Below are 22693 nucleotides of genomic sequence, written 5' to 3'. Positions count from 1 at the left end.
ATGATGTGGTTAAAGTGAATTGAGCATGAAATAGCTTAAGTAACTTGAAGAGGTAAAACAAGATCCTTTTTTTCCCTTTTGCAGACCAAGTCAACCCCTAAATGCTGCTTATGTGCTGTAGGGGTTTAAAGGGTTGGTTCATCCAAATGACAGAAAATAAAAAAACAAACACACCTATTTTCTTACTAACATCTTGTGGTATCTAGCCATGCACTGTTCCGATATTTTTTCCTATGGTTTTGAGATATAGAAACTCACAATACAATAGCAGCAAAATGTGTTTGTGGAACACACAACACTTAAAAAACATTGTATAAAAAACATAATAAAATAAACCGGAAATGACCTGGTTAGGCTAGATGCATAGACGGCATAATGCAGTGGCACGCTATCATGCATGTATTGTCTTGACACAAATAGAGACTTGACACTGAAGAACATTAACATACATATGACTCAGCAATCATCATTGCTGACAAAAATATCAAAGAAAGTAAGACATGAATCATTTAATTGAATAGTTTGCATAGTATATTTATAGATTTTATAGCTTGTATAGAAAAAGCATAGAATTTTGTTTTAGATAGCTACTGACTATTTCAAAAAAGAAAAAGAAAACCATGAAGCCGGTTTGCCTGTTTTGAGGACATATACAGCAAGTGGCACCGTTTTTAAATTAATGATATTCTTTCTTTTTAAAATAATTTATCTTTGAACACAGGTATATTTCCAAGGTGGCAGTCTGAATCACTTGCAAGAGTCTGCTCACTCTACGGGCCCCTCCACCCCAATGCAGTCGCACTGCCTGCACTGTCTATATTTACGCCCCTGCTATAATATGAACAGTTTGAAACCAACACATAGTCCCTATGAAAACTGCTAATTTGAGTGAACCGACCCTTTAAACTGATTCTGATCGTGTTATTTACTGATTACAGGGTAAATATTAATGAATATTATGAAGCCATCTATTTAACTCCCTTGTTTTAAACAGTATCTAAATTATAATCTGAAGAATAATGAAAGAATTTTAAAGTACAGGATTTTTTAAATGGTTTAATCTGGATGAATTCAGTTGGGCCTATTTGCTGCTAAAGTTGCCTAAAAACCAGAGGGTGTGAGATAAACACGAGAAGCAGACGACACCATCTGCACCGTTTGCTTTCTCTTTGGCACGTCTTCAAGTTTGAACTAACTAACGTGGTCCTCCAGCGCCCCCTATCTCTTGTTATGGTTTCACTTTTTAACCAATCAGAGTCACGTTTGCTGACGGACTCTTAAAGCACATGTGGATATTCTCGCCGCTGATTGGCTATTCCCCTTCTTGCAGCGCACTACAAGGGGGTCTTGCCAGGGAACGAGGAGGGAGGGGATATTTTAATGGCCGTCAGTAGCACTACAAAATGCATAAAGTCCGGATTATCCGCTATATTTAGATTATACTAGCTACTGGTGCGTTTTTGATTCTTTTCGTTGATAAGCAGCGTTGCTCTTTGGACATATAATGTGTTAATAGTGTTGTTTCTTCTGCGCTAAAAGGACTTTACCCGCTTGATTTGTGCGCGAGTAGGAGATCAGGCCTAGCCGGCTGGCTAAAAAACAAGCGGACGTTTAGCTAGTCGCCGGAGTTGAAAGGTAACAGTGTGTGCTGCTATTCTTTTGTACTCACGACGATTTCTAAACCTCAATGTATTTATTCACATGTTTGTGTTAAATTACTTAACCCCTTTTAAAACGCGAAATTGTTAGCATTTGATGCAGTCAAGTGTGAAATGTAAACAGGGGGACTAGCGTTAGCATAGTTTAGCAGTGTTGAAGCTAACGGCTAACTTTATAGTAACTTTACAAGCAGGAGCAGGCCTAGCTAGGGTTAACAAACGTAGGTAAGTTAACCGTCCTGTAAGTTGGACTTTATGTAATGTAATTGAGTCAAAGTTTTACTAAAGTTAATGCAAGTTGCTCTAGCGTCTTACAGCATTGCACATATACCACCGATAATGTTATTTGTACGCTTTGCTGCTCGAGCTAACAAGCTAGCCATGCGAACTTGGTGTGCTATCAACCAATAGTTCACACATAATTTATGAGCTAGTGCCAAGCCAATTAATGCACTCTTGCCGGTGTGATTGTGGGGGAATGCTTCTACTGAAATGCTGTACTGTGCTGCGCCTTGAGCCTTATATTTACCATCATCTGTCAGGCAGCAGTTGAGCTATGTGTTGCCTGACGTTTGCACAATTTACTTGACGCTTGAGTGATGTGTTAGCCTAAATGTTGTCTCCTTCTATTCACAGGGAATATGTAACATAAAGCCACCGACATGACATCCAGGTTCGGTAAAACATACAACCGCAAGGGAGGGGAGGCTAATTCGAAATTTGACGAGGTCTTCTCCAATAAAAAGCCCACATTGACCACCAAATGGGGGGAGACCACCTACAAGGCTCAGCTGGGGGGCAAAAGGCCTGTTTTAAAACCTGATGTGTCTGAGCTGTCCAAAAGGCCAAGGCTTGAGGACAGCGACAGTGACGAAGACCCTTTTGGGTTTGACAGTGATGATGAGTTGAAGACTGAAGCCTCTCACAGCGTGTCCCCATCGACAGTCAATGAAGGGGCTGTGGCAAAGACAGCTGCAGTGCAAGGTGGTGGGACAGCCACTGTTGTTACTTCTGCTCCAGCCTCTGCAAGCTCAACAGCCACGTTCACAAGTAAGTAATCAAAACATAAACCACAGCAACCTACTCTGATTGTCTTGAGAATCAATTGTCTGCAGTCTACATGTCATCCCATTATTTATTTCCATCTCTTTATTTAATTGATAGAGTCTGCCAGCCCTTTTGTTGCAGTGTCAGCTGTCTGTGTAACCGTCATTTTCTTCTCCATTCACAGCTAAGCAAACATCAGAAGAGATGGCTGTTAAGAATAACCAGTCCTGGTACAAAAGTACATCAGATAGCAACCAGAAACCTGCATGCAAGCCATCTTTGTCAAATACAGCCCCCTCTAATAATCAGAACTTCTCAGTGCCCCAGAAGCCCATCTTCTCCTCTCCTAATATAGCCACCTCCCTTAAACTGTCCACTGATGCACCAGGTGGTAGCAGAGACTTCCAAACCTCTTCCTCTTATGATGGACTGCCGTCAGAAGAAATGACAAGTACTGAACTGGAGCCTCCCACAGATCCTCCACCAGAACCAGTGGACAACATTCCCCCTTCCCCATTTACCCTAAGGGCCTCAAACTGCAAGAAATACGTGCGACCCTCCAGGTCTAACAAAACGTCCTCTGAACCTGCTGAAAACGACAGCAACAAGCCCACTGAAACAGTGAGTGCCCAAGATAAACCCAACAGTGTCCTTTCTGCTAGCGCAAGTAGTACTGCTGCCAATGCCAAGCCCGCAGCCAAGCCCGCAGCCAAGCCCGCAGGCAGGGGTGGCGGGAGGGTACGGGACTACACAGTTCTGCACCCTTCCTGTCTGTCAGTGTGCAATGTCACCATCCAGGACTCAATCGAGCGGAGCATTGATGAACTGGTCACCCCAGCTGCCCCTGCTGACCTTGGAGAAGCAGGCCAGATGAAGAAGAAGTCAGACGCTCCCCCACCCAAACCTACAAGGTAAGTTGGCTTCAGAATCTCTTCATCAAAGACTGTAGTCACTCAGGCTTTCGTAATTGTCGGAATGGGTGATGTGAGCAAAAATAATATCCCAACATTTTCTTACAGTTTGACAACACTGATTTGTTAGTTAATTAATTAGTGCTATTCATCAGCTTCCATAAATGTCGTGTCATGTGTGAGTCATTCAGGATTTTGCATTTGTGAAGTATTGAGATTTGTACCTTGCATACAAAGTGAAATGAGTCAGCCACAAATAATTAACATCACTTCTGGATTGCTCTTCACACACACTTTACAGCAGTGTGGCTTTGAACACGCTGTCTTCATCTTGACTGGATTCACCAGTAGGACTGAATTGTGTGAAATATAATGTTTTCAGCCGCTGAGTAGTGAAATGCACACTGACTGTATAATAGGAATAGGCCTTAATATCGATGTCTGAAAAGGAAACATTCTGACTATAAGCTACATAATCAAGCATCGCAATTTCATACAGTCTTTGCATGGACAAAATGAAGTTGAACTTGAAGTGGTATTTAAGTAATATTACAGTGCTGCAAGGCTTTTTATTCCAAAGACCCGTCATGTACTTGGAGGTGTTACTAGCTGCTAAAGTCTAAGTTGTTACTTCATGATAATTTGAAATTGAATGCAAGTTTGAGATCTGTAACCGTTTTAAGTGCATGGGTTTTTTTGTGTGAGACCCATTAACAGCCTATGACCAAGACTTAAATCTAAAACGATACTCAAGTTGCAGAATATAGCACAAATGTATACTCCATATGTCTAGATGGATATGTTAAAATCAGTATCATTGCATACAATGTCACATCACCCACCCTGACTGAATTTACGGAAATAATTACAAATAATAATTTTCAGTTTGACTGTCTAGGCCAGCTCTTTGGACACACAGTCATTTGTCTCACAGTTTTATCATGCATTATGTTTTAGTGGTTTCTAGTGATGGTAACACTGTGGTGTCTTCTTTGTGTTCAACTTTAAGAGGTTTTCTGTTCATTGAGTTGTACCAAATTCTGAGCCCCTATTTCTGAATCCTGTTTTCTTTTGATATGTTTAGCTTCAATGGGTTTTGCTTGTCCTGCTCCAAATCTCCCCTCTTTCCTACAATCTCAGTAAAAAACATCACAAACAAATAAGAAACAAATCCTCTCACTTTATCTCCCCAGGTTCAGACCCACCCAGACAAAGACCAAGAAGACCAAGACTGAGACCAAGCTAGAGTTTTTTGGCTTTGAGGACAAAGAGGACCAGGGGGACGAGGAGGGCCAAGAAGCTGGCATGGCAGGCAAGAGTAGCTACAAGATCAAGTACTTCGGTTTCGACGACCTGAGCGAGAGTGATAGCGATGACGAGAGCTCTCATGCTAAAGACAAGAAGGCCAAGAAGGCGGCTGCAGCCTTAGCTGCTCTGAGCTCCAGTGTGGACAGCCCTCATACCAGTGACTCTCAGGACAGTCAGGCCAGCAGCAATACAGGTGAGCTGATTCTTAACTTGTAAAGACATGGTAACCTTAATACTCATAATTAAGAGTTAACCTCTGTGCAGTTTTGTTGATAATGTGATCAAGATATTTGTTTACTCCAGAAGCTTTTAAAACATGCACATTGTTTCAAAACCTGGGAGAGGTTGGATTTATTACAGTATAGTGACCGAACAAAAGATAAAACACATCATTCGGGTCCATTCACGAATTTGTGCTCGTTTCTAGCCATCAACAGTGTGTTTTATCCAACAGATGCTTTTGACTTCTCCGATGACTCCAGTCCTGGCGGCGCTGAGGGGCAGAGAGGACGCTCAGGGAAGCCAGCTGACAAATCCAAGGACATTGGCAGTGGACCCAAAAAGATCTTCAGTGGACCCAAAAAGGTATACGACAGAGTACGGCAGAAATATTGTCTCTCTCTGCCTGCTTTTACTCCAAACCAATTTTGTCATCTAACCTTCCTTTATAACCTTCCTCCTGGCCAGGGTTGGTCTCGGTTCTGACGCTGCTTGACTTTGAAAAGGAATTTCTTTTAATGTTACTGATGTTTAAATGGCATTTACATAAAAGTATACCCAGCTCATTTAAGACAGACTGAGATAATGGGAGAGAGGGGAGCACCAGAGGGAAACTGAGCAAAGGGGCAAACAGAAGCTTAACTGAAATCTACATTTATTCAGTTGCCATTTTATGGAGTAATTCTGTGATTCAGCAGTAATGTGTGCTAGAAGTTGCAGACTTGCAGAGGCTCTGAATTGAGATGCCCAGGGATTAACTTGTGACAGCAGTCTCGCATGAATGAGTTAAATGTGTGTCCAGTAGTACGCACCCTATGTTCTCTTCCAGCATGAAGGGGCTTCGAATATTACCTCTTGGTCAGGGTCATATTTATCTGAACAACTCAGCTTTGATTTGTGGTGTTTTGTGCCCACATTTACTCTGCGAATCTAGATCATGTTTTGCAGTGGCTTTGGGTTATTTGTGGTCTGTCTTCCTAATTCTTTGTGTTTACTGTTTCTACATCATCGACAAAACTCCGTACTCCTATTGTCTTTGCAATATATAATTGAGTCGCACAATGTGTCCTTTTCAGTAAAATGTTTTGTGCTGCTTTGGGACTGTTATGCTCCACGCTGGGGCTGCTGTTGTCTCAGTCTATCATCATGATTGCAGCATGCAATATTTATGTGCTCAGTTGTGCTAATTCACGGTAATAACGTAAGCTTTGTGCTAGAATGGTTTATGGAGATTAACATGCAAATATTTCTACATTGTCTTTGTTTATGTATGCGTGACAATGCTTTTGGCATTTTGAGCTTTGGGTGTGAATATTTTTGTAGTTATGGCAGTTATCCATCAGTAAATGAATGAACAAATGTAACTGGTACACTGATATCATGTCAGGTATTATGCTTTGTTGCTCTCAAACTAACTAACTAATTCTTAAATTCTTATTGGGTGCCAGTCCCCTGCTAAAGCTGTGTACAACGCCCGCCACTGGAACCAACCTGAGCCTGAAGAGGTGCCTGTGCCTCCGCTCCCTCGATCTCAAACTGCTCCGGTAAGATATTGCTGTCTTAGTGGTTATTGTGTGTGTGACTTCATTGCTTTACTAGCACAATAAAAACAACTGTCATTGAACTAAAAGTGTGAATTTGTAATCTTTTAAATTCTCATTTTAAACGTATGCATTCATTTTGCGTACAAAGCAGGCAAACAATATTACAGGATATTATGTTAAGCGAATGCTAATGACTAGCACCATTTGTTTACACAATTCCCCATTTCCTGCTGTCCAGACCCAGAATATTGTTTATTGGTCTCTTAGTGCTCAACAGTTTCATTTAATTGCTCTAATTAGTCTCTCTCTATTCACATAGTTATTTTCCCAGACAAGTGAACCTGGGTTCATTTGTATATTCTGTGTTGAATTCCCCCCATGGAAATAAGTGCTTGTACAGAGACAAGCTAATCAGACTCTGGCAACCGGGATTTAAAAGTTGTTTTTAACTTTGCACTACCTCATCTGACATCTGTTAACAACACTTATTAAAGACTTGTGTGCTTAACAGACTGTTCAGCTGTGGTAAATCTTGCGGACACGTCGTTAAACAGATTTTGTTACTTTGGTATGAGCCCCGTTTCTCCGCCTCTTTTCTTCCTCAGGCCATTTTATCGAGCAGCAGCAAGGACAGCAACTCCCATAAAGATGATGGCTTGTTTAAAGCCCCTCCACCGCCGCCCAAAGTCATCAAGTCAGAGACCATCCCCACGCGACTCAACCAGGATATTGTCACTGCGCTCAAATGCAGGAAAGAGCACAAGGAGGTGAGTCTGGAGCACACTGAGATGTTTGAGACGTCTGCTGAGAAATAGAGGGGAGGAGGCACTGCTGTTTGCAGCTATATGCTTATTTGTGCTCAGTTTTTACTACATTGTGTGCATGCTGCTATGAATTGAATTTCTCTTTTTAAGAATTCAGTCAAGCTGCCGTTACCCATTAAATGCAGGGTTTGCAGTAAAGGGATGGCATTCATTGATACATGACAAGCTCACTAGGCCCGCCATGATAATAACGTTATTGACTTATCGTCCGATATGTGGACATGACCGGGATCATTTTGCAGACCTCTTTTGCCTGTGGTGTTAACGTGCATGCCTATTTACATTAGGATGTCCTGAACGTTTTGGCCAACATGATACTAGCATAAACAGCAGGGTTTTTCTGACCACTATAAGACACTATGTATTTCTTTATACCTTCGCCTACTTGTGCTGGTTTGAAGGAAAAAAAAACACACTTCAGTGACGACACAGCATAGCTTACAGGTAGCCTGCATCTGCACTTTTGGAATGGAAGCCGCATAGTCCTGATAGTTGTGAGCTTCCCAGCTGCTGGCAATGAGCCAGAAGTCTGTCGTATGTAGTTCTAACCTTCAACAACTTCATCCACCACTCTGTAAATCCATCAGCAAACCAGCAGTGTTATGGAGGTAAATGCAGTGTACCTGGAGCTTCGCTAAGTTTGTGTATTAGTCGCAAGCGTCATCTCTTAGTTTTGTTTTTTTTTGTTGGCCAGATTTCGTATTTAGTCTCAAACTGAATAATTTGGGGCTACTCATATAAAGGTACAATAATTGTATGCATGCATTCTTGCATATATTGTATATATTCTTGTATATATTATGTGTTACTTTAGTATTTTTTAGAAATGTATTCATATTCTAATTCAAATGTCTGGATATTTGTAAGACTTAAAGGTCACTGTCACTTGAAAGGGTGTACTTGCATTATTATGCTATTATATTCTAATCATCAGTGGCATTAAATGGTCACACAGTGGCTATAATGATATTGTTTGTCTCAGTTATTTCTGGGACAATATGTTGTCCAACAAAAATAGTTATTGTGACTGGCCTAAAGCTCACTTTTGTTTATTAGAACCTCTGTGTGGATTGGAGGTAACAATGAGGAATGTAGCTGTTAATTTAAACTCCCCTACAGCCTCGTGTCATTTACAGATGGCCCTTCTGGCCCCAGATCAGGCTGTTAGTCACAGATCCCTTGAGGTAAAAATGGCTTCGGCTAAGCTGTCACTACACACTGGTGTTATCTTAAACCCGGGTCCTCCTTCCTGTGTCGTGCTGAGTGCACACACAGCATGACTGTTGGTACGGGTAAACATACCGAGCTAACTGCTGATCAGGCCCTAACTCCACATGCTGAGCTTTTATTGATGAGGGGTATTAGCGCAGTCAGCTATTGCTGGTAATGGAACCAATAGAGAGTGGTTTAACAATAAGCGCTGAGCTCTCACTGTGTTTGTGTTCGTGTGAGTTGATTGTGACTCTGGACAGATGCACTGCTTCCCAATTAGCTGTAATTAACCCCATTCCCCTTCCACCAGCTGTACACGGTGGTGCAGCATGTGAAGCACTTCAATGATGTCGTGGAGTTCGGAGAGAATCAGGAGTTCACAGATGATTTTGAGTACCTGGAGACGGGGCTGAAAAGCAGTCAGCCACTTAACACAAGATGCCTTAGGTAAGTGGAATAAAACACTTAGTGTTGCCTTTTTTGTACAGGTCTACAGAGGAGCACTTAGATGCTCTAAGTCTGCTCAGAAATTGGTGGGGTTTGTTCTAGTGGTTCGCTGGTGGTACTGATTTATATGAGTACCAAGTACGTCACTAAGTTGATTGAATGATACAGGCACCTGTCACCTCATGTTTGTTCATATTGTCGCCTGTTTATACAGGAATTAGATGAACAGCTGCTCAAGTTAATCAAAGCTTTGAAATTTGATCTTTAATTAAATAAAAAAATCTATTATTTTTACAGAGAGCTGCAGGATGTAGAGATGCTCTCAATTGCTATGTTTACATGCAATGCACTAACAGTGACAGCTTTTGTAATTTGTGATGAACACTTCCAGTATTCTTGTGGTTTTCTTTTTTTTTTTAAATGAATATATATTTTATAATTAATGCAAAACAATGAGCCCTAGAGAGGCATTGTGACTGCCTTTTATTGAGCTTTCCTCTCTGTCCTTTTCTGCTTATGCGTCTCAATTTTATTCCCACCATCTGTTGGAGTAATATGCTGAGATAAAGCTTGTGTTTTTGTGCAGTCTGATAAAGCACGTAGCCATTCTGTTGTGAAAATGAAATCCACTCAAGAGAGACAACCTTGACTTAAGAAAAAGCCGCATGGAGTCCAGCCTCCTTTAGCCTGTTTTTAGTTTAACACATGCAGAGAGAAGAGAGTGAACAGACGAGAGTCGAAAAACAGAACATGATGGAAATCGCAAATGTTGATATTGATTTGGAAGTAGGCTGTGCCCCATTCTGTCTTATTTATTTTAGTTTTCAGCACAAGACTGATAAATATTTGACTCAACATTCCTGTAATCTTTCCTGTCACTCCCTTTGTTTCTCTTCCTCTTTCACTCCCTCTAGTATAATCAGCCTGGCCACAAAGTGTGCCATGCCCAGTTTCAGGATGCACCTGCGGGCTAGAGGGAAAGTGGCGCAGGTCTTCAAAATGCTCAGTGATGCTCCGCAACATCCGGTCAGTAAAACTCACTAAGTCATCTCCCTCAAAATGCTTGCCACTTGGGAATAATTACTGCTTTTGTTGTTTACTTTGTCCCCGATGGAAATGTTATTGAGTCAAGGCGTTGTATCAGAGTTTGAACAGTGCACCTTAGTCGATACTAGGGCTGTGATTGGATTAATTTTTTTCTTATTTTGTTGACAGTTTATCACCATTTTTATAAACTATGGTAATCTGGCCACATCTCTCACCTGCGTCCAGGCACTGTCTCACTCCCTCTTCCTCTCCTTGTAGTACTCAGACAACTGAAGTTACATCCAGTAACTACTTTTACTAACAGCAGAACGTTACCTAGTGTGAACACTGGTCAGTTTTTGCAACTTTGTTGTAAGAAATTGTGATGTTTACAACTTCAGTAGTATCTGCTGTATGTTCTGAGTTTGCCTGCTCATGGGGGCAGCTCCAGTTTCCTTCTTTGCCGTTTGTGGCACGACAGCCTTCAGTGTTGGAAGGCTGTTACTTTTGACTTGAAGATAATGCTGTGGACAGGACATTGATCAAGTTGACTGCAGATAGAGGGGCTGCATCAGAGCCAAAGAAGAACATTTCTTTTCTCTTAATTTATTATATTGGCTCACAAAAAATTGGGTCGGTGATGTTGATGACGGTGATGACTATGCAGCTGCAGTAGCGTCACATGACCTTGGTATCACGGCAGTTCAGTCAACGTCACAGCCTTACCTGGTGTACTTAACTACTTGATAACTCAAAAGTAAAAAAAGTGCAGGGAGACCCCCACACTTAGTCCAAAAACTGGACCAGAATAGATGGACCCAATCTGTTCAACACTACACATAAATTTATCTCAGAAGCTAATGCCCAGTGTGTTTGTCTTTAATTCAGTGTTTTCCTTGAGATGTGCAAATGATTGCTTCAAATTAACACTTAATGTGTTGTTCAACATATATCATCACCATGCAGATCTGCATTTGTAGTCTGTACTGTCAATTTTGTCTAAATAGTCAGTATCTTTACTTAACTGGCTTTAAGTACCTCACAATTGCAGTGAGATCTGTACGTTACAGAGCAGCTACATAAAAATGCTGCATTAATCTGAAGAGGGTGATGTTTGTTTTATGTCTAGATCCACACCTCCGCAATATTTGCTAATGAAGATGATGTTTAATAACTACTCTACATGCCTGCAGTTATTTAAAAGCCATAATTTCTATTTAATTATAACATTCAAGTCAAAGCCTTGAGGTCTTCAGTACAGTTTCAGTTATCCTTCAAGTGTAACCTTTTCTTAGTGAGCAGTATTTCTAGTAAGCAGTTTTCTTGGATGCACAGATGCACACACATCTGTTTTTTTAGCCTCCAAGCTAAATTTCCTAACTTGGAGAATGCTGTCGTGATAATGTGCAGGTATTCAGATTTTTCCAGCTGGTCCAGGGCATCAGAACCATCGGCCATCATGTTTCACCTCTGTATGCTTCTCATCACCTCCAGCGCTCTGTAAAAGCCTTTCTCTGTCGTTCCATCAGAACCTTGCTCTGTGCACGGCTGCCCTGATGTACATTTTGAGCCGGGATCGTCTTAACATGGATCTGGACAGGGCCTGTCTGGAGCTTATGATCAAGCTGCTGGAACTGGACCAGGACTACTCTGCCCATCAGGATCAGCTCACGGCGAAGGAGGTGGAAAAGGTCAAGGAGAAGATCAGGAAGCTGTGTGAGACCGTGCACAACAAGCATCTCGACTTGGAAAACATCACGGTTGGTTGTCCTTAAATTTTAAATACATACAAAAAACTTCCCCCCCGGATATACCTTCACCTTGTAGCGTGTAATAAGTAACCACCGCTCTGTAATGATTCTTTCCTTAACAAGCAAAACTTTATAAATACTTAAATGGCTTCATTGGAAATGTTTTAGTAAAAGCCCAATCTGTCAATTTCGCATGAAATGTTAATGCTGTCTAATTTGTTTTTAATGCACCTCACTCTCTCCTCCTCTCTTGTTCCTAACCTTATTTAAAGAATTTACTAAGCACCTGTTTGTGGAAGATATATTATGTTACCTGTAAAGGTATTAGTGTCTTTAATTATGTTTACACAGAGGTTGCACTGTAGGTCCCTTCTTCATGCTGCCTTTACATTTTTACACAGAACCAAACGACGGCGGCATCATGTTGCTCCAGTGTGTGACTGTAGACAGCATACTGACATTGAGGAATCAAAAGAGGCGTGATGGGTGTGACATGTAACATAACAGCGTCAGCCTCTAGAGTGACATATATGCGTCAGCAGTGCTTTATAAACAAAAATAATGGCATAACCTTGCAATGACAGTCGTTAACCATCTCTGTTGTATGGCGGCTGATCTTGTCCTCTGCTCAGAGGATAAGAAGCTCCTGGACCTCATGTTTTTTGCCAATTTGCGGTCATTTTCGGCAGCTGTTCATGCATAACACAGTCAAAACGTAACACTTGTGCTGGCCATGATCCCGTCCTGCCAGCTGTCATTTTGGCGCTATTACTGCCTTGGATGTCGGCTTAAAGGTGACACCACTTTGTCCCCCCACTCTGCGATTGTACCTATTATAACGAATGGCAAGGCAGCGTTAAAGTGTGAAATTTTGTTTTATATCCCTTATTATGCACCTTAAATGAATAGAAAGGTTAGATTATATTTTGAGTGGAGGACATAATTATGTAACAGTCAACTTGTAATGCAGGCATCCAGGGCAATGTAATCAAATATTTATTAAAAATGTGCTCATGTCCTGATTACACTGTCGGATTTCTGGTTTCCCAGTGGGAAAAAGGTGTCGTGCCAAATTACAAAATGTGTTCAGAATATTGCAGATTTGACATGCTGTTTTCTCTGTTGTAGACGGGCCACCTTGCCATGGAGACATTGCTCTCGCTAACCTCCAAGAGAGCCGGGGATTGGTTCAAAGAAGAACTGCGACTACTGGGAGGTCTGGACCACATTGTAGATAAAGGTAGGTGTGTCAGATGCATAGCACGTCGATGGGCGGTTTGCAAGTCTCTATACTTATGTATATGTGCAAAGTGTCACAGCTGTTGACTTTCATGTGTCTGTCAGGATGTGTAACGGTCATGTGCTTTGTGTGTTTTGTGTTGCCACAGTTAAAGAGTGTGTGCAGAACCTGAGCCAAGAGGACGACAAGGAGAACCTCGTGGCGTCTTTATGGGGGGCTGAGAGGTGTCTGAGAGTGCTCGAAAGTGTAAGTACTGCGCTGTCAAGTTGGGTTTCCTCTTTCACCAAAGTCATACAAGAGTGACACTCCAGGACAAGAGTAATTGAGAAACGAGAGCTTTGAAGGGGATGGTAACTTTTTATTGTTGCATTTCATAAAAGGCTTTGTTAAAAAAAGAAAACGCACAATGTGTCTTACTAACTATCTTCCAAAATGTCACTGATCAAAAGTCTGAACCAAACAAAAGTGTCTCCCCTCATTTTCTGTTTCTTGATTTCTTTTCAAGCCTTTCAGTGTGCCTTTCTCTCCATTGATTTTATTTCTCTTTCATCTTCTGCGTATAGGTGACAGTGCAAAACCCAGAAAACCAGGGTTACTTGATTGCCTACAAAGACTCGCAGCTCATCGTCTCCTCTGCCAGGTGAGCGCTAGATACAGCTCAGAGCTATTATTGACTGGACACGGACACATACTGAGACAGTGACTAATATAACAACAGTTCATTCAGTTTACCTTTGTACTTTTTGTAACTCTGTTGTGCCTATCACATTAAACAGTGTCCTCGGGGGGTCCTTCTTTTTACTTGGGTGTCTGCTAATGAAAACATCTTCCCCTTATTGAAGCACAGGGATAATTAGTGAAGCACAGACCTTACAGTAATAAACAGTAACATAACTAGCTCCCTGATTACCATAAATGCTAGCATCATAGCAAGTTGAGATTTATCAGCACATTTGGATCTAATTAGTATTTCTGTATTGTTTGAGACACAATGGCACTCAAGGTTGTGTCAAGTGAAGGTAATGAGTGTATTTAAATCTCCTGCTCTTCGTCTCTGTTTATGTTCATCTCCTCCTTCTTTGTCCTTCACCCTCGTGCTTGTTTTTTCATTTCTCAAACTGTGCCTTGTTTCTGCCATTTGCTCTTTACTCTCTCTCATCAGTGTGTTTTTCTTACTTTCACCAGAGCTTTGCGGTACTGTGAGGATATGATTCAGCGATACAGCAGGGCGTTAAACAACAGCTCTTTGTCATTGTCGGGTGCAACGCTGCCCCACTGCAGCTTCAGCAACGTGGGCAAGGCTGTGGAGGACTGCATGAGGGCCATCATAGGAGTGCTGCTCAACCTTACCCACGACAATGGTATTCCCATTTACTGCTTTATGTTTTTCTGCATTTGCTTTTGTTTTGCCTTTGTTCTGCGTTTGATGCTTTTATCTGGCATTTCTGGATATTAAGAGCTGGGCAGTGACTCAGTGTTGCGGCTTATTGTTTGTCTGATGTGATGCATAACAATGACGCACAGTTCATTGCATTAAACCTACAGTTGGTAACTTATGAAAATATCTTTGTCATAATAGCTGAGACTATTTCTGTATTCTGAAAGAAGAGACACATAGTCGTGAAGAAAGTCATGTCCCTCCTCCTCTTTCTACTGCATCTGATATGCAGTATATAATATGCATATGGCATCTGATAAAGTTCCACGGCTCACTGTGAAACAACCAATCAGAGCCACTGCTTGTGAACTGCAGCCAAACTGTCAACAGCGAACTATTAATTAAGATTCTGTTAATGTATTAACTATTTCTCATTTCAAATGTTTTCAGAACCATTTTAGTGCACCCTTTAGCTGTAGAATAATAAAAAATTGTGAATGCTGGTGGGCTAAACAGCACACTAAAATATGTTTTCAACATTCAAAGTAAAAAATAGGCAGTAGCTTGACAGTTTGACCACAGCTCAGGAGCAGTGATTGACATGATTGACAGATGTGTTAGAGACTCCTTTTTGTTCTCATGCAGTAAGGCCTTTGGAAATACTACAAGGCAATAGAGTTGGCAGAGAAATATGAGTACCTGTCTCATTTAGTGCTGTGTGGATATAGTGACAGCTTCATTACATATGACAAAAATCATTTTTATAAAAGTTACCAGCTACAGTTATAAACAGCAAATGGAGTTATACATGTACTTCTTCAATTTTGTGATATAGTGTCAGTATTAGTCAATATACTCTTATTAATGTGCTCTTATAGACTTCAATCATATCATTCAGGCATCAGGTGCTTAGCAGAGTATTGACGAGTATGAGCAGAGGTTAATGATGATCTTCTTGTCTGCAGAGTGGGGAAGCACTAAGACAGGTGAGCAGGAACAGCTAACCCTAACAGCTCTGAATTGCGTCCTCCGAGTTCCACGCTACATCCCCCAGGAGCAGCGCTTTGATGTGCGAGTACTGGTAAGGCAAACAGAATGAAACGCAACATAATTTGAAAAAAGATACTGTCCCAGCCTGTGGGCGCTCTGTGCATATCTGTGCCCGCATGTGTCTTACTTGTGTGTTTTGTTGTGTATACCAGGGTCTTGGTCTACTAATTAACCTTGTGGAGTATAGCTCCAGAAACCGCCACTGTCTGGTGGACATGGAGTACAAAGTCGAGGACACCTGTCTGGAAGACAGCCTGATGCAGCCTGCTGACCCAACACAATCAGACACAGTGGCAGCGTCAGCACCGCCAAGCACAGCTGAGATTCAGGAAGACGGCGCTGTCAAGCCCAAGCCCTCTGGTGCTTTGGCTGCCCTGGTGCAGGTAGGAATTGTGCTAGGACTCATTAATAAATAATTTAGCAGTCTTTTGGTTCTGCTTTTTTTCATGATTTATTTTGAAATAAGGCCGTGAGCAGAATTGGTTAGTGACGAGCAGTCATGAGGAAAAACCAACGTTTTTACTGTTCAGAGGACTCTTTGTAATATATAAACAGGTGAGAGAGTGTTTCACCTGTACTTCTTTTTCTGGGAGACAGTTGAGAGTTGAAACATCACCCTGATGCGTTCATGAATATGGATGATGCTATATTGCCGAATCATCATTTCACATTTCTCCTCAGTGCTACATGCTCTACCACACAACCATAAGCTGCACCCCAGAGTGCATTTCAAGTAAAGCCTGAAGTTGCATACATTTGACAGCCTGAATACTAAGTAATAAACAAGTGCATCGATTCACGCCCATTTGTGGATCTGAATTTTAAGATAAGTCATTTTATTAATATTCTGCTGTATTATTGATATTACTTTAACCAAACTCCTTGCCCAACTGACTCATTAGCGTGAAGTTTTCTGAAAGCTTGAAATGAACCTTTTAGAGTGAAGTAGTGATTAACTTTAAAATTACCTCTCGCTGTCAAGTGCGATTTTGGCATCCCCGCTGCTGTCTGACCTTGCCATGAAGGAAGTACCTTGGCTATCAAGCTTAACTGCTATCCCTTTATTCCTGTTAAATTCTAAAAAAAATCTACTGTGTTACTTGGCTCCAATTAAAAAGTTTGCGCTTGTAGTTCACATCTGTTTATTTTTCTCTAACCATAGCTCTTCCTGGAGAGGGAGCGTGCTGCTATCCTGGCTGAGGCTAAGACTGACGACCTCATCAGCGAGGCGCCCAAGCCGGCACTGGACCAAAGCGGAGAGTGGCAGGAGACGTCGGGAGAGATCCAGTGGGTGGCAGCCGAAACCAACGACAGCCAAACCGAGAAGAAAGAGAATGAGAAGAAAGAGGAGGAGGATGAAGAGTTGGATCTAAATAAAGGTAGACGTTTTTTGTGTGTTTGAAGTTGTGTGTGTGTGTGCACGTAAGAGAAGCTGTTTTTAGCTCTGGCTAAAATCATAATCTGGATAAATGTGTTTAATTTACGGTCATGATTATTGTGTGGCAACGACTTCATTACCTCTTTTGCTTAACTAATTAAGATTGGAACAGGGAAAACTATCAGCAGGGTGGGGTTTCTTTCTCCTCCACAAAACTGCAGTATGTCTCTGAATTACAAAGCAGCGTATTAACCCCCCAGAGCTAAAGCGAATAGTCGAATTAGTGATGGACATAAATTCAGTTGATTGCTATTTGTCAAGCAAAATTTACCCAACATTAGTTCTAGTTTCTAAGCTGATATTTTCCACCATTTTGTGATATCGTGAAGATCAAAAGATGATCAAGAAAGTAATCGGCAGATTAATTAGTGAAAATCACTATTTGTAGCCCTAATAGCCAAACTGTTTATTTTCCTAGATCACTGCAGAGTACTGCAATTGAGCTGTTCTTATATTGTGTTTTTGTGAATTTAATCGGCTGTAAAAGTCAGTTGACCATAGCTTCAGCCTGTTGTGAATGTGTGTTTGTCCTGTTGCCTAAGCCTGCAACTAATAAATGGTCATCATTTGTATGTATAGTGATAAACAGGGTTCCCACAGTCCTGGAAAAACTGGAAAAGTCATTGATTGCACTTCCTAAATCATTTCTGTTTCATTCTGTCCCGGCTTTTTCTCCCCCTATACACACCTACACACACATTTGGGTGCACTGGCATTACTAAAAAAAGAGACAAAATGCACTATAACTAAAGTTAAAGACTAATTTGATTTTTCAATAGATATTGCGATATTATTGTTACCCTGAATTCTTCTGGCCTCAATAATTATGCAGTGACAATTTGATACTGTGCAAGCTCTCATCTAATTTTTTCAGGAATGGAAAAGTCGTACTATTAGTCAAAATCCTTACAGCTTTGGGAAAGTCATGGAATTTTTCTTTTTTTGGTTAAGTGAATGTACGGTTGCAGTTATCTTCCATGGATAACCTTCATAGTGTAACATAACAGCAAATTTGTGTGGCTGCTAACGTAACGAAGCTCTAATATGCGTTGAAGGGTGACAACTTTTTCTTTACTATAACATTTCTTAATTTTCTCCCTGTGTTCTATCCCTAACTCAAACCATCACCTGTCCACAGTGTATTAGCATTTTTCTTGTGTCTCAATGGAGAGCGATTAAAAAAAAAAAATGAAATTCAAACACTGCCTGTATACTTGAGGTGCTGCATTGTTTTTCAGACTTGCATCCAGAAATGAGTTTATGATCAAATACATTAAGACCACACTGATCGTACAATCCATCCTGTTTCCCCTCATGCTTGAAAGCCAGTGCCAGACTGATGTAAGAGCTTGTAAAGCTACTTTTTTTTTGTTTTGGTTAAATGACAGTGTATTGACTCCTGCCCATAGTTTGAACTATTTGAAGCGAATATGAACATAATCGTCTATTACTACATTTTGTAGTGAATTAAACCTTACACTTCTGTTATAGGGTGTTGATGGTCATGGACATTTCCATTATAGGTCCTTGAAAAGTCACGGAATGGTTTTGCAATTTTGTGGGAACCCTGGATAAAATAATGAGTTCACAGTAAGGGTGCTTTCAGACCTAGAGTTCGCTTTGGTCCGGATCAGGGACTAATTTTGTTCCAAAGTTGCATAATTGCCTAGAGTTGGTTCGTGTTCTCACGGCAGCATTTACAAGCGGACCAGATATGATGCCTTGCACGAGAAAGCCGCTCTTAATTGGTCAGAATTTCCATGCGGGAAAAATCCAGGAAGTAAACAAAACGTTGAAGAAGAGTACACTTGCAAGATAAATGTGACACTTTCTAATGTCACAATGGAGGGACAACTACGCAGGTTGATTTTAGCGCTGCTCATCGTGGACTATATTGCTGTCATTGTTCATTTTAGTCAAACCATACAGTTTGAAAACGAGGCGCGGCTCCAACTAGAAAACAATGTTTTGATGCATTGGATGTTCTGAATGTGCATATTAAGGCAGTACAGGAGGAGGTGCACATTAATAATCCTCCAGGACTGTAACATGCTCATGTTTAACCCAAACAATGTGTCATGTGACTGCAGTTGGTTCAGATCCAGGTCGGAACACGTTCTCACCCCAAACAAACTGCACTTAGGGGGCAAACAAACTTGAGTTAGATTGAACCAAACCAAACAGGGCAGGTGTGAAAGCACCCTAAAATGAATCATCCACTGAATAGCTGTGTCGTTCCAATGGTTGAATACAAGTTCAGAAATGCCAGCCTGTTCTTCATGTTTTTGCTGCTCCGTTGTTTGTGGCACCAACAAGCCCAGAAAACATTAAGGACTTATTGGCACTGTTAGTCACTCTCCCTGAGTGTTTCAGCCAGTAGCCACAGTGCAGTCTGTTGGGTAACTGAGCAGTGAATTACAGCTACAAAGTCCTTCTCACAGGAATGTTTCCAGCCAATGTTTCTATTCAGAAACTAAATGCCACCAGAGTTTCTCCAGTATGTATCTGTAATCGTGAATCTTTTTCTTTCTCCCTTGTGATCACTGTAGCTCTGCAGCACGCAGGCAAGCATATGGAGGACAGTATTGTTGCCTCCTACACTGCTCTGCTGCTGGGCTGCCTCTGCCAGGGCAGCCAGGTGAGAATATCAGACACACACAAACGCAGTATGATTTACGATTTTTTTTTTGTTTTGTTTTTGAATCCAAGATATTCATGTCGATGCTCACCCTCCTTTCTGTGCCTCTCAGATAAACGTGACTACTGTGAGAAAGCATCTACCTAAAGGGGATTTCTCCATCATGACAGAAATGCTGAAGAAGTTCTTGAGTTTCATGAACCTCACTGTAAGTATGACACTGCTTCTTTTAACAGCACTGCATGATGATACCGTCACCATTATGATGAAAGAAACATATACATTAGAATTAAATTAAACTCTTATACCTAAATTGATTTCCTTCAATTTAAGCCATCATTTTCATGCTGAGATCAGAGGTTTTTCTTTTTTTAATAAACACCTAAGAATGTTTATGCGATCATAGCTCCAGGCAAATTGTATTGAAGTTACAAAAAGCTTTTTTAATTGGACTCACCGAGGGAAAAGAACATTTTGTGCAGTGTTGCACTGGATCAAATCTTTGAGGGCCACTTATTCCACATTTCCTTTTAGATTCAAATATAATTGCAGTTCTTGCTCTCTTTTTCTGCACCTTTATTTAGCTCCTCTCTGAGAAAATACCACAATTTGGATGAAAATGGAAGCTTTTATTTTTGTTTATTTCAGTAAGGCGGAGATTGAAGAATGCATAATGTCTGAAATGGCTGTAAAAACCGATATGTGAAAAGGCTCCCTGATTGTCTCATTTAAAATATCTCAATAGCTTCTTAGCCAGCCTAAAATCACTTGCATAGCCTCTAGTGGCACTCAGCTTTTATAAAGCTTTTGTGGCAGTAATGTGCCATTATAATACAAAATGTGACCAATATATTGTTATCAATTAAATATGATTCTTGTGTATCCAAGCAGCATAATTCAAATAGTGATATGAAGGGTAATTTACGAATAAGTCAAGCATTAATATTAAACTGAACAGTTACACAGCCACAGATGTGCATTTTGCAGCAGCTTTGAAAGTGACTCATCCTGTCAGAGCTGAAGACTGGAACCATCTGTTTCATAAATATCGCCTTTTCAAGTGAACAGAAGCTCAAACAGCCTCAAAGATCCTCACTGTCTGTGCCTCGAGACCTCACAAGTACAGTAGTACATTTCGGCACCCTCACACTCTTTGTTTTTCTTGTCTCCACACACAGTGTGCGATGGGCACCACAGGACAGAAGTCCATCTCGCGGGTCATCGACTACCTGGAGCACTGTTAACAGACAGCCAGACAGGGAGCTCACACTCTGCACATTAAAGGGATCCCAGGCTATTCTGGTGCCCCCCCTGTCCGACAGGAGCCACCAGGGGTCATTGGAGACAGCATTCCTCTGACTTCACCGGATCACCCGATGCTGTGATCACCCTGAATTGTTACCGTTAAAGGCGCGCGAACACACAGATATAAAAGTTTCACTCCCTCTCTCTGGAGCACAGCCTGAACCAAAGCCCTGCGAGCCGACAGACATGCAGATTCCTCCAGTTCCACTCAACTAGCGCTGCAGAGTCAGATCGAGATTCATCCTCAGGTTACTGGGAAAAGTTTAAAAATACTCCGTGGAATGTCAACTATAAGGACGGGCTGGAAGCAGACCTCTTCCTGAAACGTCCCAAATGATATGAGAGCAACCAGCCGCTGAGGTGGAGTCCCCCGTCCCGCTGCCTGGTCTCGATTTCTGGCCGCTCAGCTGGAGTGTGAACCGCTGAATTAAATTTTATGGATCATTACATTTTAATCTCTACTCATCCACATCAAAGCCAAGGGTGAAATCATTGATTAGCATGAAAAACAATCATTCTCATGGATGTTAGAATGATGTCTCTATGTGTAAACTCGTGTGGAATGATTTTGAATGCGTACATCCATTTACCTAAATGTTTGCAGTTGGCTTGAATGTTTAAGGGAAGGAGAGTATTTTTAATCTTTGATTTTTATGTTCTCGTCGTGCCCGTTTCATTTTCTAAACTGTGCGAGATAGCACATCACGTAGGCGTTCTCTTTGTTTTTAGATATTTCTTTTATCCTTGAGGGCATTTTTTTTTTCTCACCCAAATTATGAATTGCTCTTTTAAAGAGGCATGTCGTGCATCAGGACTGCACGACATGCCGGCTTTGATGGGATGTCCTTTATTTGACTGATAATGGCACTTGGAAATGACACGCTATTATGAATTTTAGATTTCCTTCTCACCCATTATCAATTTGGTCATATTTTACTTTGTTTAGCTTATTTAAATTTTAATTAATTGAAGAGTATGTAATTACAGTATGCATTGAAACTCACAGCTATAACAGATGTGATGAATTACTCAAAAGAAACGATGGTTGTGCTTCCTTTTTTGAATTTGTAATGAAGTTAATTTTTAAAAATGTATTTAATTTAATGCTTTCTCCTCCTTTGTAAATGTTAAGTCCCTACTTAGTAAAATCATGTTTCATTGAAATATATCCCATGTGACACAGCTCAGTGGCTGGACATCATTACACGTATGTGACAGATTTAGCTGAATTATGGTTTCATCTTAAACACGCAACATTTCATCAAAACTTGCTGCATTTATTAAAATAGAAAGTCTCATGTTTATGAACGTGGGGGATTTCTTGATGGCTTCATGTCTCTGTATGTCCAGCCACGTGTAGCTTCATGTTTTTATTCTCCTTGTATCATCATGTGTCTGCATTGCACGACACTCATTAAGCTCCCATTTATTTATTCTTTTGTGGTGTCATTTGTACCTGTAATGATGCACATGAACCTTTGAAAACTCCTCCGTCTTGTACTGCTCACATGTACGATCACTGATTTGAACGACAGCCATACCTGTATACGCAGATTACCTGGTTTGTAGGGCTGCAGTGAACATAGTCGCAACTGTGTTTGCCGTTTAATTACTTTGCAAAGTTCTGGTCTGAATGGAATTTTAGAATGTAAATACTCCTGTACATAGTGGTTAATGGACATTTAAAAATGCTTAGA

At 41.0% G+C, this 22693-nt stretch overlaps 1 protein-coding gene across 1 annotated transcript; it reads left to right on the top strand.

Annotated features, from left to right (window-relative positions):
- The first annotated feature begins 1360 nt into the window (after positions 1-1360).
- wapla (WAPL cohesin release factor a) lies at positions 1361-21967 on the top strand. The gene is made up of 20 exons (XM_050071061.1): positions 1361-1635; positions 2295-2708; positions 2890-3616; positions 4810-5117; positions 5379-5509; positions 6592-6687; positions 7293-7454; positions 9034-9170; positions 10085-10196; positions 11726-11956; positions 13076-13187; positions 13336-13433; positions 13751-13827; positions 14373-14548; positions 15531-15646; positions 15768-15998; positions 16778-16994; positions 19603-19691; positions 19804-19899; positions 20870-21967. Exons 2-20 carry the CDS (start codon positions 2321-2323, stop codon positions 20933-20935), a joined length of 3570 nt encoding a protein of 1189 aa, XP_049927018.1. The 5' UTR covers positions 1361-1635; positions 2295-2320; the 3' UTR covers positions 20936-21967.
- Positions 21968-22693: the final 726 nt, after the last annotated feature.

The sequence above is a fragment of the Epinephelus moara genome, chromosome 19 (assembly GCF_006386435.1).
Source record: "Epinephelus moara isolate mb chromosome 19, YSFRI_EMoa_1.0, whole genome shotgun sequence".
NCBI classification, from domain to species: Eukaryota; Metazoa; Chordata; class Actinopteri; order Perciformes; family Serranidae; genus Epinephelus; species Epinephelus moara.
This window is presented reverse-complemented; position numbering and strand designations above follow the sequence as displayed.